The 18,429-nt window shown below is 48.3% G+C and overlaps 1 protein-coding gene across 8 annotated transcripts in view; it reads right to left on the reverse strand.

The window, feature by feature from the left end:
• Positions 1–18,090, reverse strand: part of PPP2R5C (protein phosphatase 2 regulatory subunit B'gamma) — a 174,640-nt gene extending 156,550 nt beyond the window's left edge. For 3 of the 8 annotated variants that reach the window (XM_033191287.1, XM_033191293.1, XM_033191289.1), the window contains exons 1-2: positions 17,942–18,049; positions 15,846–15,911 (exon numbers count right to left, since the gene is read on the reverse strand). In XM_033191287.1, the coding sequence (XP_033047178.1) occupies positions 15,846–15,911; positions 17,942–17,983 (108 nt within the window). In that variant the 5' untranslated portion in view covers positions 17,984–18,049. Of the gene's footprint in view, positions 1–15,845; positions 15,912–16,902; positions 17,091–17,941 lie in introns of those variants that run through there. The other 5 variants (XM_033191290.1, XM_033191291.1, XM_033191288.1 and 2 more) reach the window with 5 other exon arrangements.
• Between the last annotated feature and the right edge of the window lie 339 nt (positions 18,091–18,429).

Consider the following 18,429-nt stretch of genomic DNA (forward strand, 5'->3'; position numbering starts at 1 on the left):
AGCTATGACACCAAAAGCACGAGCAACTAAAAAGAAAACAGATAAACCAGACTTCATAAAAATTAAACATTTTTGTGCAAAGGACACTATTAAGAAAGTGAAAAGACAACCCACAGAATGGGAGAGCATATTTGCAAATTACGTAAGGGTCTAGTATCCAGAATATGAAAAGAACTCTAACAACTCAATAACAAAAAGAAAACCCGATTAAAAAATAGGCAAAGGACTTGAACAGACATTTCACCAAAAAAGATATACAAATGGCCAAACAAGCACATGAAAAGACGCCCACCACCTTTAGATGTCAGGGAAATGTAAATGAAAATTAGAATGACATACCACTTCACACCCGCTGGGATACCTATTCTTTTCCAAATTGAAAAATAACACGTTAGCACGGCCAGGCACTGTGGCTCATGCCTCTAACCCCAGCACTCTGTGAGGATTGCTCGAGCCCATAAGTTCAAGACTAGCCTGGGCAATATAGTGAGACCCCTTTTCTCCATTAAAAAAAAAAAATAGCCAGTTGTGGTGGCATGCACCTGTAGTCCCAGCTACTCAGGAAGCTGAGGCGAGAGGATAGCTTGAGCCCAGGAGTTCAAGGCTGCAGTGAGCTATCATCGTACCATCGCACTCCAGTCTAGGTGACAGAATGAGACCCTGTCTCAACGAAAAGACAAGTGTCATAAAGGACATGGACAATTGGAACCTGTCTATTGTGGTGAGAATGTAAAATGGAGCAGCTCATATGGAAAACAGTTTGGTGGTTCTTCAGCAAGTTAAACTTAAAATTACCATCCAAAGCCAGGTACGGTGGCTCACGCTTGTAATCCCAACACTTTGGGAGGCCAAGACGGGCGGATCACCTGAGGTCGGAAGTTCAAGAGCAGCCTGGCCAACATGGTGAAACCCCATCTCTACTAAGAATACAAAAATTAGCCGGGCGTGTGGTGTTTGCCTGTAATCCCAGCTGCTTGGGAGGCTGAGGCAGGAGAATCGCTTGAACCCAGGAGTCAGTCAGAGGTTGCAGTGAGCTGAGATAGCGCCACTGCACTCCAGCCTGGGCGACAGAGTGAGACTCTATCTCAAACACACACACTAAAATGACCATCCATATGACCCAGCAATCTCACTCCTAGGCATATACCCAAAAGAACTGAAAACAAAGTGTTCAAACAAAAATCTGTACACAATGTTCACAGCAGCATTATTCACAATAGCCAAAAGGTAGAAACAACTCAAATTTCCATCAACTGATTAAACGAAATGTGCTATATTCAAACAATAGAATATTAGCTATAAAAAGAAATGAGGGTTTGGGAGGCCAAGGCACGCGGGTCATGAGGTCAGGAGATGGAGACCATCCTGGTCAACATGGTGAAACCCCTTCTCTACTAAAAACACAAAAATTAGCTGGGCGTGGTGGTGTGCACCTGTAGTCCCAGCTACTCGGGAGGCTGAGGCGGGAGAATCGCTTGAACGTGGGAGGCGGAGGTTGCAGTGAGCCGAGATCACGTCATTGCATTCCAGCCTGGCAACAGAGCGAGACTCCATCTCAAAAAAAAAAAAAAAAAAGGGAATGCGGTATGACACTTGCTACAACACGGATGGACCTTGAAAGCATTCTGCGAAGTAAAAGAAGCCAGACACAGAAGGACAAATATTGCATGATTCCATTTCTATGAACTATTCAGAATCAGCAAATCCATAGAGAGCAGACTGGTGGTTGCCAGAGGCTGGGGGAAGGGGAGTGAGGAGTGACTGCTAGTGGGAATGGGGTTTCCTTTTGGGGTGAGGAGGGCTTTCTGGAATAGGTGGTGGAGAGGGCTGCACTACCCTCAGCATCCTTGCGTCTTCTGGGCTTATGGTGACAACAGCAAGGGCCCCAGGAAGCCAGGGAGACACACACGCTTTGGGAGGATCAGCTGTTCTCGGCACAGAGAAGGCATTAGTGTTGGCTGAACGGGAAGTGAGAAACAACAGGTGTGCTTCCTCAGTTTAAGTGCTTACTTCTGAAATAAAAACTGGATATCTATCTTAAAGCGATAAGAAATCGCTGTAAAGAAGTATGATACTGTTTAGCGATCCGGCTTGGGCAACATCTAAAAAAAAGGACTTGATTCTTCCCCGTTCGCCCTCTTCTGGAATGCTGGTTACGGGAAGTTTTATTTTATTCTACCCACTCAGTGAGGGGAGAGATGACCTAGAATTTACTTTAGCCTCTTGATGTCTGGCTTAATGATGGGAAATTATTTTTCGAACTCAGATTATCTGTCAAACCCAAATCAAAATAGCTGGCCTTTCCCTTCAGTAGAAGCCACTGAAAGTCGGTGGTCTCGGGGGGTTCCAAGAGAGCACTGCGGCCCCCACCTGTCTAAACAGTGGCTGCACCCGAGCAGCAGCTGCATTTTCGAGGAGGAAGGCGGGGGTGGAGTGGATGGGGGGGCACAATCTGAAATGCTATTTGAAACACTTGTCGGCCACTCAAATGGAAGCTACGGGAATAAAGAGGAAGTTGTTCCCTCCCCTTCCCAGAGCCTCTCCACTGGAAAGACGCGGGGCCCCGGGGGAGGATGTGTCTTTTGCTGTGAGGATCTGGGGTTCTGGAGTCTGTGGCTAGGGGGAAGGATGTGGTGAGAGTGTCTGGAGAGGAGGGAAGGTGAGGTGGCCAGTCCACATGGCAAGGCAAGGTGCTGCCCAGATGGGCCTTGAAATGATGCAGGAGCTCAGGTTCCCAGCCAGGGTAGATGAGCTGCTGGCCCTGAGCCCAGCCCTGGTGCCGGGCCCAGGGAGGTACGAAGGCAAAGGGTGTTGCCTGCCTCAGTGGTACACGGCCCTCTCCCAAGTCTTCCCAACAAGCATGGCTGCACTTCCTCAGGTAGACGAAACAAGACGCCAGAGGTGTTCCTCACGCTCAGGGACAACGCCCCATTAGTTTCTAACAGAGACACAGCAAGTCCAAGTGTCCAAGTGCCCTCACAGCGCACAGCCTTCCATGCAGCCAGGCAACAGCACCCCAATATAGTTGGAGTAAAAAGGCAATCTGTGCAGCAGATACATGGATGTCTATTAGTCTCTCTACGTTGAAATATTTCCTGGAAACAGCAAAATGGGCGACTGGATTTGTGACAAAGCCTCTCTCCTAGATGCTTTATCATGTGAGGGATTAACACATGAAGCGAGCTGCTCTTTCCCTTCATTCCAACACTGCAATTCCAAAACTTCACAACTAGGTACAAGGTATTTACCGTTCAGGTGGGCAGGGCCAAACCACTGATCTCTCAGTAGCTCTTAGATGGTGAATAGAGTTAAACACAAAAGATACCTCTTCCACAGACCATAAGTAGTACTGGTTTCAGATACAGGCCCAGGGACCCATAGCAGCAGCTTCTCCAAGTGCTGAACCTGATTTGGATTCCAGTAGGCCGGGGCTGGGGAAGCCACAGCCCATGAGCCACATCTGGCCTCCTGGTTACTTTTGTAAATAAAGTTTTATTGGCATACAGTCATGTCTATTTATCCACCTACTGTCTACGACTTCTCTCGTGCTGCAACAGCAAGAGTTAAGTAGTTGCAGTAGAGGCCACGCGCCCCCTAAAGCCTTGAATATTTACTGTATAGCCCTTTACAGAAAAAGGTTTACTGATTCTTGTGCCAGGACAACAGTATCTGGATGAGAGGAAGAAATAATGGAAAACAGGAGAGATTTCCCTGATCAAGTTCGATGATGCACTCACAAACAGCAAACCTCCTGATCCTGCCTTACAAGTGAGAGTGAAGGAAGAGGCAAGTTACGGCCTCCAGTAATAAAAAGATCTGCGGAGGCAGTCACTGGTGCATCTCAGCATAGGAATATTCAACAGATGCAACTTCCATCTGGCAACCACAAAGCAGGGTGGGGCTGCAGGCAGAAAGCAGGTGCTCTGTCCCTACAGAACCCCCATGAGGCCACGCACTCGGAGACTGGGTGTAGCAGAGGATAGAAGTGAGATATGCAGCTGAAAAGGAGATTGATGTTAGGTCTGAATACTGATCTGTCCATAGCCACCTTATCCCCACACACCTTCTCTGCAGAACATCAGTAAACTGAGTGGTTGTGACAAAAAAAAGGGATTCTCCAAAGAAACCAGTCTGTCTAGGAAAAACTAAGGCTGCTAATGCAGGAGCCGGCACCTCAAAGCAAATTCTCTGCAGTTTAGTCTCTAGGGGCCAAAAGTCACAAGAGCCGGCTCCCAGCCAAGGCCTCTAAAGCAAGTGGTCAGCTGACAAGCCCGCCCGCGGCCAACTGTGCCAGTGCCTCATCCTTGCCTGTGTGAACAAAGAAACCCTTCATCTGAGAAGCAGAGTCTTCCAGTTGGTCTCCTTGTTCAGCTCTTGCCCCTTGTTCCCACACAGCAAATAGGAAGATCCTCTTACTTCCCTACTCAAAACACCCCAGTGGCTTCCCTCAGAATAAAAACTCAAAGCCCAACCAGACTCAGTGGTTCATGCCTGTAATCCCTGCACTTTGGAAGGCCGAGGTAGGAGGATCGCTTGAGGCCAGGAGTTTCAGACTAGCCTGGGAGACACAGTGAGATCCCTTCTCTACAAAAAAAAATACAAAAATCAGTTGGGCATGGTGGTGCACACCTGTAGTCTCAGCCATTTGGGAGGCTGAGGCGGGAGGATTGCTCGAGCCCAGTAGTTCAAGGCTGCAGTGAGCTATGACTGCACTATGGCACTCCAGCCTGGGCAACAGAGTGAGACCCTGTCTCTAAAAACAAAACCCCAAAACAACTCCCCCTCCTCGCCAAAATCCCAAAACCCTGCGTAGGCAGGCTGTTTATAAGACCCTACCCCACCTTGTCTGTGCCCGGCTCCCTACCTCCATCCCTCCCGCTCTGCCTACCCTCACTTCTCCTTAGCCAACTGAACACCTGGCAGTGGACACAACAAACTCACTTCCTCCATGGAGCCTTTGCACTACCTGCGGCCTCTGGCTGAATGAATATCTTGCACTAGATCTTTGCACTGTGGCCTCCTTCTTGACATTTACATTTCACTTTTCATGTCATCTGCTTGAATGAGACCATCCCTGACCACCTGAAGCAGCCTCCCAATCTCCAGCAGAGGAGCTGCCAGAGGGTCCTGTCCACCAGCAGTGTATGGAGCCATGTGAGTGGTTTTGGTTGTCACCATGGTGTTGGGATCCCCAGGGCCATTGCTCTGCAAAGGTGAGATGCTCTCACGCCCAATGTCACTAGTGCCCTGCGGAAAACACCTGCAGCACCGCACTCCGCTTTTGTGCCCTCACTGGAGGCACAGTTCACGAGTGCAGGAACTCTGCACTCTCCATGGTGCTCAGCACATGCCGGATCTCAGAATGAACCCGCTGGATGACTGAGAATGAAGGAATCCCCTGGAGGGAAGCTGCAATGTCAGAGAAAACGGCCAAGATAAACAGGAACATGATACAGAGAGAGGGTATGATCCCTCCAGGGGACAGAAGGGGGACCTGACTCCAGAGCCCAGCCTCTGCCACACTGCACGGCTTCCCTGATCTGGACAGTGGCCCCATTCATAATCAGCAGGACAGTCACAGTGGCTGTGCTCTATGAAGCAGGTCTGAGAATGGGAGGAAGATGAAGGGAGAACCTTGATTTCCGTATTATTTATTTATTTATTTATTTATTTTTTGTGACGGAGTTGCACTCTGTTACCCAGGCTGGAGTGCGGTGGTGCAACATCGGCTCACTGCAACCTTTGCCTCCCGGGTTCAAGGGATTCTTCTGCCTCAGCCTGCTGAATAGCTGGGACAGCAGGCACATGCCACTGTGCTTGGCTAATTTTATTTTTTATTTTTTTAATAAAATTTTTAGTAGAGACGGGGTTTCACCATGTTGGCCAGGCTGGTGTTGAACTCCTGACCTTAGGTGATCCGCCCGACTCGGCCTCCCAAAGTGCTAGGATTACAGGCGTGCACCACTGCACCCAGCCGTATTCCTTTATTTTTTAACCATGTGTGTTTTGGCCCCAAAATAAATAAATAAATAAATAAATAAATAAATAAATAAATAAATAAGAGAAAATGTCTATAAAGAAAGACTAGGAGGACAAAAGGTCTTGACCGCTCTTGGGTCTGTCCAGGTCCCACTCCTATGGGCAATGGAGTCTTTCTCATATGGGTATCAGGTGTAGGCCAACCACAGACCAAGCAGCAGACAGGGCCTCCCTCCCGTCTCCCCACGCACTCCCTCTTCTTCTCGCTCTTCTCTTTTGCCAATATATGCCTTCTCTTCCTTTAAATTTAACCTTAAATTTGATATTTCATATTAAGAAGAATGATAGGTAACAAAGTAAGTTCAACTAAATTAAATACACTCACATAGGAACTATTTTGGAAAATCCTGTTAGGGTCTGAAGTAGCTCTGTCCAATAGAACTTTCTGTAAAACTGCAAATGTTCCACATCTGCTGGTCCACAGAGTAGCTGCTGGCCACATGTGGTTACTGACCCTCTGAAATGTGGCCTGTGCAACTGAGGGACTGAATTATTTACATAATTTTAACTTTAATTAATTTAAATTTAAATTTAAAATAGCCATATGCAGCAAACAATGAACATCTTGGCCAGGGTAGGTCTAACCCCTTCAGAGCCCCTTAGTACTTTGATTTTACCACTGGACGATGCCAGCCCTAGGTCAGAGCTAACACCTGCAGGCTGCAGGGTATCTGAAATTAATCTCTTGAGGGCCATTTCTGTTGTTGTTGTTGTTGAGGCGGAGTCTCACTCTGTCACCCAGGCTGGAGTACAGTGGTGCGATCTCAGCTCACTGCAACCTCTGCCTCCCAGGTTCAAGCAATTCTCATGCCTCAGCCTCCCGAGTAGCTGGGATTACAGGTGCCTGCCACTGCACCCGGCTAATTTTTGTAGTTTTAGTAGAGATGGGGTTTCACCATCTTGGCCAGGCTGGTCTTGAACTCCTGACCTCGTGACCCACCCACCTGGGCCTCCCAAATTGCTGGGATTATAGGCATGAGCCACCGCGCCCGGCCGCTCAATCTTATATTAAAAAAATATATACCAGATAGTGTGGTGGCACGCACCTGTAATCCCAGCCACTTGGGAGGCTGGGGCAGGAGAACAGCTTGAATCCAGGAGGCGGAGGTTGTAGTGAGCCAAGATCGCGCCTCTGCACTCCAGCCTGGGTGACAGTGTGAGACTCCGTCTCAAACACACACACACACACACACACACACACACACACACACCCACGAGATGAAGAAAAAGCCAAATGTCCTTAATAAAGCAATTTTTTCCCCTTCTGGAGAGCTTCATTTCCAGGCCTGTTCTCTCACTCCCCCAGGTGGAGAACATGAAGATGACAATGTTGTCTGGGTTTGGGAAGCAGCACTTGTCTCACTGCAGGAGCACTGGAGAGTCTCTGCTTCACACAACACGCTGATAGGAACGTGCGAGATGCTTAGATAGGATGTTGTGCTAAACCAGACACCACTGTGCCCTGCCCTTTGGCAGGTCACCAGTGTTTAAGGAAACACTGGACACCTGTCTTCAAATTGAAATATTCCAGATGAATCTTCCCTGTGATTTAGGAAAACATCACCGCATTTCATGTTGGTGGCAGACGGACTCACTCAGCTCCGCTAAGGATGCAGGTGGAAACCCTTCCACCATCATATGGCAGGGCCATAAGTTGCCGTTCATCCTGCTGTTGCTTTAATGTAGGAACTTTGAGCATCTTTCTTGAACTGGAAAACTTCAGATTTCATATCATTTGCTTGATGAGCTCTTTCCAGAATTGCATATACTGTAGCGAAGCTTTTACTGAAGAGGGAGAGGAATGCTGATCTTATCTACTGGCCTTAACCATAATACGCACCTTAGGGTCCAATGGCTTTCTGGAGCTCCATAATTTAATGGTGAGCCTGTGTCTGCTTAGATGCTTTAAAGCATCTGATTTTCTCACCCAAAACTCCAGGTGGCTCTTTACATGAAATGGCTTCTATCTTGTCCCATCCACTCAAGGACAACAAGATCTAACTGAACGGGGGCCAAGTTACTCCTAAGTATACTGGCTGTCCAGAAGCAACAGGTGCTACACTTCAAAAATGATGGGAACAGCCAATACTTCCGCCGTTCCTAACAGGTCAATACTTCCTTATTCTTTTTCATCTCCTCAATCCTCAACACAGTGCTCGCACAGAACAAGACGTGCTCAAAACAAAACCTATCTTATAAAACGTATTAAATAGATATATAACTATGCTCTACTGAGAAACATTCCCAAAATAAATTTAAATTAAGATATACAGGCCAGGTGCGGTGGCTCAAGCCTGTAATCCCAGCACTTTGGGAGGCCGAGACGGGCGGATCATGAGGTCAGGAGATCGAGACCATCCTGGCTAACACGGTGAAACCCCGTCTCTACTAAAAAATACAAAAAAAAAAACTAGCCGAGCGAGGTGGCGGGCGCCTGTAGTCCCAGCTACTCGGGAGGCTGAGGCAGGAGAATGGCATAAACCCGGGAGGCGGAGCTTGCAGTGAGCCGAGATCTGCCCACTGCACTCCAGCCTGGGCAACAGAGCGAGACTCCGTCTCAAAAAAAAAAAAAGATATACAAAGCACAAAAGATCACAGGGAAACCTTTACAGTCACTGCCACATACCAACATTTAACAACAGACTGCACAAATGATGCTGGTGCCTTAGATTATAACACCATATTTTTATGGTATCTTTTCTATGTTTAGATACACAAATGCTTGTCATTGTGTTACAGGTGCCTACAGGGTTCAGTACAGTGACATGTTGTACAGATGTGTAGCCTGGAGTGACAGGCTATTCCCTAGGCCCTAGGTGTGTAGCAGACTGTACCACCTGTTTGTGTTAAGTACATGCCATCATGTTTACAAAATGACAACATCGCCTAACAACGCAGCTCTCAGAATGTACCCCCCTCATTAAGCGATGCGTAACTGTATTTAAATGGAAATCCTATTTTGAAATGCTTTAATTAAAATAAGATCTTATGAGGTTACACTTTTTGCCACTGACCTTTTAACCAAGATCTTGAGACTACACTTTTTTCCACTAAGTATGTAAAAGAAAACTAAGAAAAAACCAGAATACTCTACTTTTAAAAATTTTCACAAGACATTAGAAAAAGACCTAAATACCATAATCTTCTGCTTTAGAATAATGTTATTTATTTAAAATGAACTACACTGAATAAAAATTCTACATAAAAATTCCCTTATTGGATCAAAAAAGTGATATATAAGCCTCTTAATCAACAAGTTGTTTTATTGTTGTTGCTAATTTACAGTATCAGAAAAATCAGCAACCTAACTGATTTGAAGCTCTCCTTTTCAGTACTTTTAGAACCCAACAACTCAATACTTCTTGACTCTAGGTCCTAATATATACGGCAAGATCAAAGAAGAATCGAACTCAACTGATGCCTTCAAGGACTGAATCTAGCTAGGAAGGCAAGTCACGGGAACAAAGGTCATCTAACACAGTATATGTGGCAGAGAACTACGTACAGCTGGCCACTGGTCTAGTACGTAATTGCTATAAGCATTTAAAAGATGGAAAATGCACAGTCCAAGATGGTGAGAAACAGCTTCACTGACGTTTCTGGATAGATGAGCTTAAGTTGGAGCTATAAAGATGACAGGGGCCAGGCACGGTGGCTCACGCCTATAATCCCAGCACTTTGGGAGGCTGAGGAGGGCAGATCATGAGGTCAGGCGAGCCAGACCATCCTGGCTAACATGGTGAAACCCCATCTCTACTAAAAATACAAAAAAATGAGCTGGGCGGGGTGGCAGGTGCCTGTAGTCCCAGCTACTCGGGAGGCTGAGGCAGGAGAATGGCATGAACCTGGGAGGCAGAGCTTGCAGTAAGCCCAGAGTGCGCCACTGCACTCCAGCCTGGGCGACACAGCGAGACTCCATCTCCCAAAAAAAAGAAAAAACACACAAAAAAAAGATGAAAGGATTCAGATGGCCAGCAGAGGATGGGGGAAGAGTATTCTAAAACAGTGGTTCTCAAAGTGTGGTCTGGGGACCGGGGGGTGTCCCTTGACCCTTTCAGGGGTCCACAAGGTCAAAACTGCTTTTATGATAACATGAAGACGTGATTTGCCCTTTAAAGCGTCATTATGGGGAGTTTTTCACAGGCTACACATACAAAATCAGAACAGCTTGCATGCAGGGGCAGACAGCTACCTTCGATAGAGCCAGATGTTAAAGAGATTTGCAAAAACAGAGCCATGCCACTTTTCTCAGCAAATTAAAAAATTCTTTCCACATAAATGTTTTTTATGCTGATATGTAATGGGTGTTATTGTTATTATTAGCTGAACTATTTAAAAACTTTCAGCTTTAATTTCTAAGGAAAAATATCAGTATATATACATAACCCACTAAATAAAAGCTCTTTGGGGTGCTTGATAATTTTGAAGAGTATAAAGGAGTGATCCCCCTTCTGTGTAGGCACTCACTGCTGTTTGAAAGGAAATATAGTGCTCAGATGTGTATGTGCCAGGCATGGTTTGTAAGCAAATGTACATATTTTGGAAAGGTGTCTCCACAGTGCAGTGGCTCCACAGGGGGCGATTTGATCCTCCAGGAGACGTTAGGCAATGTCTGGAGGCATTCTGGTTGTCACACTTGGTGGGGGCCATGGGCCACTGGCATCGAGGGGTAAGGCCAGGGACGCTGGTGAATGTCCTACAAAGTACAGGGCCATTGGGCAGCCCCACAACGAAACATCAAGTATTCCGATTGGAACCCTTGGTCTAGACCGGTGGAGGTCACAAAGGAGGTACCTGGGGTCTACCGATCTTGCAGCTTGTGATGTAGGACGGGAATGGGGGCTAGAGAAGGGAGCCACTTAAGGAAGAACCCCCCACTCTCTCATGCCCCAAGGGCAGCAAGCTCAGGACAGCTGCCTGCTAACAACCCCAAAGCCCTGGAGCTGCGGCTGCAGCCTGCAGCGGTTGCAGGGGATGGATCCGCCCTGCGGCACCTCTTTCCCATGCCCCTGGGCTCTAAGGAAAGACCATGGGGAGGCGCTGGGAAGAGTGAGCCAAGATGTGGCAATTAAAAGCAAATGATTCCATTTGCTCCATAATCATTACATATGAATTTCAAAAAGATTTTAAAAGTATTATTTCTCTTGGTCTTCTCTGGGTTTCACTGAAGTTCAGCTTAGGGTTATATGGAGAAAGTTGGGAAAAGACTGATGGAAGCGAAGGCATGGGAGATTCTAGCGAAAGCCCCAAGCTCAGAAGTGAGCCTACGGGGTGTCAGGAGCCCTCCTTGGAGGGGTCATACCGAACAAAAGGACTGTCCTTGTCTTCCTCCCACTAACTCAGGTGAAAACTTGCTACAGAGACTGTGAAAAGAAGGAGTATTTCTTGCAAAGATATTTCTCATAAAAATGCTATTTGTTAACATTTAATGGGTGTATTATTAAATATTTTTTAAATTTCAGTTTTAATTTCTAAAAAAATTACTCTTCCGCCTAACGCCTATGCGACCCAAGGCGACTGTCAGTCTCCCTAGGTCTAGACCATCAGGGAGTGGTGGCACTGGAATGTAAAGGGAGAGATTATAACAGGAAAAAAGTTGTTACTAAAGGTAGAAGGTGGCAAAGCTAGCTAACGGGTTGGAGAGAGGATTGTTCTTTCTCTTCAGCAACAGATATTATGTAAGAGTTGCTGTAGAGACTTTCAAACAAAACTCAGCTGAAGCAGGTGTAAAATACATGACAATACTCAAACAACCTTTAATGTGTTTAAAACAAATCACTTTACAAAAAGCACGAACACTTTTAAAAATGTAACATTGGACACAGTACACAAACTTAAACAACACCCACCTATGGTCTGATCTTACAAAATGGATTTGAGGAATCTCAGAGCAATTTATTAACATTCTAAATAATCAGAAAATATGCCTAGTTATGTTTCCACAGATTTGAATGTTACACTGAGAACAGAGGCTCAAAAGTGAGTCTCCTTTGTTAATCTCCACAGAATTTTCCAACTTCAGGTGACCCATGAGCCCATTTGTTGCCTCGTTCCTTAGACTTCCTATGAAATAAATCAGCAATAAGGAGTGGGAAGAAACTTTTATTTCCAGGACACATGTACATAAGCAACAAGTCAAAATGAACCGTTCTATCTGAAAGAGAAGAAATATGTACCAACACATGTCATTCAAGGAGAAGTTTCTAGAATAAGGCAAAAGTTACAGAGCAGCAGTTATGACCTTTAACAGAATTTTGCTACACTGAAAGATACAGCCTGCCATACTTGCAGGGAAAATGTCTTTCAAGAAGGATAGCACCCGATCTGTCCCATACATTTAAAAAGAGCCTAATCTGAAACTCATCCAATCATTTTAGGGATGAGAAAACAGGGTCACACAAGTTAGGTGACATCATTTATGGCAAAGCAAGAACCGGCAGGTTTATTTTCTAACCCCCAGACTGAAATATTTTCCACTCTACCACTCTATCCTATACTCCAGGACTTTATCTTTCTTACTGAAAAACCCAAACCATCAAATATCCCCTTGTTCTACCCAAGAATTGTTCTGCAACATATGCCACCTGCTTTCTTGCTTTCTACGAGGCTGAAGAATAGCCAGGCAGGATTTTATTATACGGACCTGCCATATACTTCAAGTAGTGTGTTATGTCAACCAGAGGCCAGGTTCTTGAATGCTTTCTCTGTTGGGATTATTTCCATGTCGTCTGGCTGCTCTACCCTGGGCAGGTCCCTGCTTTGCACATCTCTTAAGGCTGTGAAGCCCCAAGTAGGGTAACCGTCCCATCAGAAGGTGAGTTCACTGGGTAATGGGAGCAACTGCTCATTGTGAAGGTGACATGACGTTAAAAGGCTTGAAAGGGGCTGGGCGTGGTGACTCACGTCTGTAATCCCAGCACTTCAGGATGCTGAGGTGGGCGGATCACCTGAGGTCACGAGTTTGAGACTAGCCTGGCCAACATGGTAAAACCCCGTCTCTACTAAAAATACACACACACACATACACACAAATTAGCTGGGCATGGTGGCGGGAGCCTATAATCCCAGCTACTTGGGAGGCTGAGGCAGGAGGATCACCTGAACCCGGGAGGTGGAGGCTGCAGTGAGCCGAGATCACACCATTGCACTCCAGCATGGGAACAAGAGCAAAACTCTGTCTCAAAAATAGAATAAAATAAAATAAAATAAAATAAAAGGGCTTGAAAGCAGCATGGGAATGTCAAGCCTATTTAAACCGTTCAGGTTAAAATATTCAAGTTAAGAGTAATACTGAAAGAGAGGAGAGGGAAAAAGTGTGCAATAATGGTTTAATTCACCTGCATGAATCAATCATATTTGGTAAGTGGGTGGAACTAGAAGTGAAGCAGTCAGCTGAAGACTGAGGGGAAAAAAAAATAATAAAAAAGTTAAGGGTCAACTCAAAGGTCAAATGAACAGAAGTGTCCCAGTTTGTATTCCTGAAAAACAATTTACACAGTGATCTGCCAAGTGTCAAGCTTAATATGCCTCTGGTATCCTTATGAGGAAGCAGTGAAGGGCCCAACATTTCAGTATTTTTCAGTGGTAGTTTCAAGCTCTGTAGCTCCAGCCCTTAGACAGTAGCACTAGAAAAAATACAAAAAGACAAGTGGGGCATCATACTCAGGCACTGCAGGCTACACCGCAGGTCTTACATGGCTGGCAAACTGCTTTCAAAATGCACATTTCACATAGTAGTGGTTTTGGTATCTTTGAGTTACTGACAGACTTTTCAGGTTTAAACTTAACATTATTCATCCTTACAGCCAGGATCTTCCCACTAAAAATAGGAATAAATGAAATATACATATTGATGCTCCTTTGTATAAGGAATATCCCTAAAGTAAGAGGATACAGGTACGTTAGCAAGAAAGTTCTGGGGAGAAGAAATCTTAGTAGTTTTAATGAAAGATCAAAAGACAAAAAAAAAAAAAAGGCATATAGCATACACCACCATAAACCTACGTTTTGTCTTCATCTAAATGAATTTAGTCAAAAGGGTGACAGGGAAGAAATAAGCAAGTCAAATCCAAGCATGGCATAGTAAACCTTGGTTGTCTGCTATAAAGACAGGGAGGGACAGACTGGCACAAATGATCCTAACTATTGACATTTAAGGAACCTTTTGGATTTCTGCTTTTTGCTTTGGGGAGGGCAACAGATTTGCTGGAATAAACCACCTGCCGAAGAGGAGGGAGGTTCAGAATACACCAAATGATAGAAAAGAGAGAACGCAGAGCTAAAAAAAAGTCCACTGCAGATCATTGCCAGTTCACTGTGCTTCCCAGACAGAACTGAACTCATTCTAATTTGGCTTACAGGAGGAAGTCTGACACTGGCAAATAAATGTCGTTTGTGATAAGACTGGGACCTCAATGATCCAGCTCTGGAGAAATGACACTCTATTAAGCCAATTATCTGCTACCCATGGATTCAAAAGGACCCATTGGCTCTGCCTGGGTCCACGGAGCTCCTGAACCCTTGGCCCCAGGTGCTCCAGTTCAACAGTAAGTCACAAGGAAGAAAAGGCAAAGGAAAGTGGTGACTCTGCAAATCCTCTGAAGGCACTTCACGGTGTGAAGGAACAGTATCAACCTTGTTCAAGTAGATGCAGTCCTCACTTGGCATTCCAGCTGTTCCTCAAGGAGGCCAAAGCCAAGAAACAAAGAAATTCACAAGTGGCCAATGCACGCACGCGCACCCACACAGGCGCGCACACACACACACACAGAATGTGAACAACAATAACATATCAAAATTAGGTAAATTTTTCAAATACCAATATTACGGGGGAAAGAGGCCAAGGAATCATCAACAGAAATAGGGAGCTAGCCCAGGATGTCAGTAGCAGTGATAGTATGAAGGAAAACAAAGGTGATGGAAGAAAAAGAACCAACCACCGAGTCACCTGGCAGCTTGCAAACAAGTGGCGGTGGGAGGGGGATGACCCTAAAGCTAAAAGCAACATAGCAACACCCACCGTAGACCCCATAACACCAACCTATCCAGGAGGGCTGCTGGGTTTGAGGTGTGGGAAATGAACTTAAAAATACCAGTTCCAGGCTGGGCACAGTGGCTCCGGCCTATAACTCCAGCACTTTGGGAGGCTGAGGCGGGCGGGTCACGAGGTCAGGAGTTCAAGACCAGCCTGACCAACATGGTGAAACCCCATCTCTAATAAAAATACAAAAATTAGCAGAGCATGGTGGCAGGCACCAGTAATCCCAGCTACTCAGGAGGCTGAGGCAGGAGAATCGCTTGAACTCAGGAGGCAGAAGTTGCAGTGAGCCGAGATCGAGCCACTGCACTCTAGCCTGGGTGGCAGAGTGAGACTCCATTAAAAAAAAAAATTAGCTGCATGTGGTGGCACGTGCCTGTGGTCTCAGCTACTTGCGAGGCTGAGGTAAGAGGATCACTTGAGTCTGGGAGGCGAGGGGTAGCAGTGAGCAGAGATTGAGCCACTGCACTCCAGCCTGGGTGACAAAGTGAGACCCCGTCTCAAAAACAAACAAAATACCCCCCAAAAGACCCACAAACCAACTCCATAGGCAAGCACAATTTTCATAAAATCATTAACAGTTTTCCAAAGCAAAACAGTAAATACCTAAACAACTAAAATTGAGGGTTATGAAAGACACCACAAAAAAAAAAAAAAAACCTCACAGAGAGAAGCATTTAGAAGATTCTAGGCTTTATCACTCTCAGTTTTTCTACCTTAAGTTAAAAGCTGTGTATGAAATACAAAGTCAATATTTGATGACAGTTACCTCTGATTCTACTGTGTCTTGTCCTTCTTTTGAACTTTTTCCACTCTTCCCTGCTTTTGGTGATTCCTGGTAAACATCAAGCAAAGGCAATTAGTCTTCTCACATTTTAGACAGGTAAACATCAGATAAGCCAAATGCAGTTTTAAAAGTGATTTATACAACTTAACTAGAGCTTCTGATATTTTTAATTCATCCCATCAGAAAATTCTATATCACACTGTTTAGGATTCCAACAGTGCAATGCCCCCTACCCCCCATTCAGATTCCTTTCGTTTTATCTGCATTTGAGGTTGAAAACTTCAAGCAGAAAACAGATATATCCAATTTTACACAGTGCTTCTGGCATTTTGAGATCCATGTCACATCTCTTTCTTCCTTCCCACCCTAAACCCTATGAGTGAGGATTTCTGGGGTGATAATGAAACGCTACAGAGCTCCACCTGAAGCAGAAACATACCCGCACCCCTCGAATGCAAACGCAGCACCCTTGCTCGCAGCCCTCACCGCCGCCGCCACCCAGGATAATAATAGTGTTTGAGAGCCTCAGAGCGTCCCTCTGAGGCGGCACAGAATTCCTTACCAGCTTTCAGCGGGGTCCCTTCCCGCTCCCTTTCCCCCGTCCAGGGGTTCCTCCCCAGGAGTCTACAGCCCCCATCCCTGAAGCTCCTTTCCGGGAGACTGCGAGGCTGCGAAACCCCTCGGCGTCCGCACCTGCCCGCCCAGGCCCATGGCGCGCTGTCGGGGACAGGCGCCCCTCCGACCCTCTCCCCGGGCCGCGCCCTCCCTCCACGCTCAACCCCAGCCCGTCACGAAGGTCCCCGCGGCCCGGGCCCGGGGCCCGCGGCTCCGGCGCGATCCCCGGGCTCCCCGCCCCCACCAGGCTTGAGGGCGAGAGAAGCCAGGAGATGCCTGGCCCGGCCACCCTCGGGGACGGGGAGCCCGTGGTGTCGGGCGGGGAGGCTGAGCCGGGGCCAAGGCGCAGGACCCCGGTGCCGTCGCGCCCTCCCGCGGCAGTCCCTCCCCGCTACCTCCGTCCCGCGGCCGGGCCCGGACTCACTTTCTCCTTCTTGTTTTTATTCGGCATGGCTGGAGCGGGCCACCTCCGCCGCCGCCGCCCCTGCCGCCGCCTGCCCCCGCAGGAACAGCGCCCCCACCCCGGCCGTCGCGCCTCCGCGACTGAGTCGTTCGCTCGCTCTCGCTTCCCCTTTTCCAGGCTCCCAAAGGCTGCGGCAGCCGCGGCGGCGGCGGCGGCGGCGGCGGCAGCAGCGGCGGCGTCTCTCCGCCCCTCCCCCGGCCGGCCCGCCCCGCCCCTCCCCACGGCCGGCCGCCCCGCCCCGCCCGCTCGCCTCTCGCCCCGCCCCCGCGCCCGGGCCCGCCCCGCTGCCCTCACAGCGCCCTGCCATTGGTCGACGTGCCCCCACGTGCCCTAACGCTCCCCGCTACCCCCACCCTCTCCGCGCGACCGGTTCACACCCGCGCTCTCAGTCGCGAGTCGCTGCGAGTCGGCCTAAGGCAGGCCGTGGCCTGAGGGCACGGGGCTGGCCGCAGAGCAGAGCCGAGTGAAGTCAAGTCAGGGGAGGGAGCGTGTGGCTGCGATTGCGGTGATAAGGCCGTGGCCCGCTGTGGAGGCGCAAGACAGAGCCTGAGACGTAGGAAATGCACATTTGAAATGTATGGGGAACAACTTATGCAGCCGGCGAGGCGTGAACCGTGGCCTCCTGGCTTCGCCCCCTCACCGCCGCGGGTCTCGCTGCAGTCAAGAGTGCCCCGCACGCTTTGCACTGAGGCGCACAGAGAGGCCCGGCAACCGAGCAAGCGGCTGTTTCGCGGGACCCCGCTAAGCCCCGCCTCCCCTCTCCTCCCCTCAACCTCTCCCCTCCCTTCTCCTGCCCTCCCCTCCCCTTCCCTCCCCTGCCCTCCCCTCCCCTCAACCAGCCCCCAACCTCTCCCCTCCCCTCGACCAGTCCTTCGCCTCGACCGGCCCCTCCCCTCGACCGGCCCCTCCTCTCGACCGGCTCCTCCCCTCGGCCAACCCCTCCCCTCGACCAGCCCCTCCCCTCGATCGGCTCCTCCTCTTGACCAGCCCATCCCCTCACCAGCTCCACCTTCCGTAGATCCTCCCTCGAGGTCCCGCCCATCCGACAGGCCCGCCCCTCCCTAGTTGGTCCCGCCCTCCGCAGTTTCTCTCGTAAGGTGCCGCCTACCCGACAGCCCCGCCCTTTCCTGGTTGGTCCCGCCCTCCGCAGCTCTTCCGGCGAGGTCCCACCCACCCGGCAGCCCCGCCGGTCCCCGTTGGCCCCGCCCTCCGCAGCGCCTTCCGCGAGGTTACGCCCACTCGTGCAGCCCTTCTCCTCCGGCCTCGGCCCCGCCCACCGAGGCCAGGCCTCGAAGACTTGGTGGCCGCTGCGCCAATAGGATTTTATTTTTATTGTTTAATTTGACTGGATCGTAAATGGTGAGGAAACCTCTGCATGATGACTGGAAGTCACCTGATTTCTCTCACCTCGTTAATAGCTGTGAGGAGAGGGTGTCCCAGGGAAAAACGTTAACTTTTTAATACAGTACTTCCGCAGTCCACCTCGTG

This window comes from Trachypithecus francoisi, unplaced genomic scaffold (assembly GCF_009764315.1).
Source record: "Trachypithecus francoisi isolate TF-2019V2 unplaced genomic scaffold, Tfra_2.0 Lachesis_group3, whole genome shotgun sequence".
Taxonomy (NCBI): Eukaryota; Metazoa; Chordata; class Mammalia; order Primates; family Cercopithecidae; genus Trachypithecus; species Trachypithecus francoisi.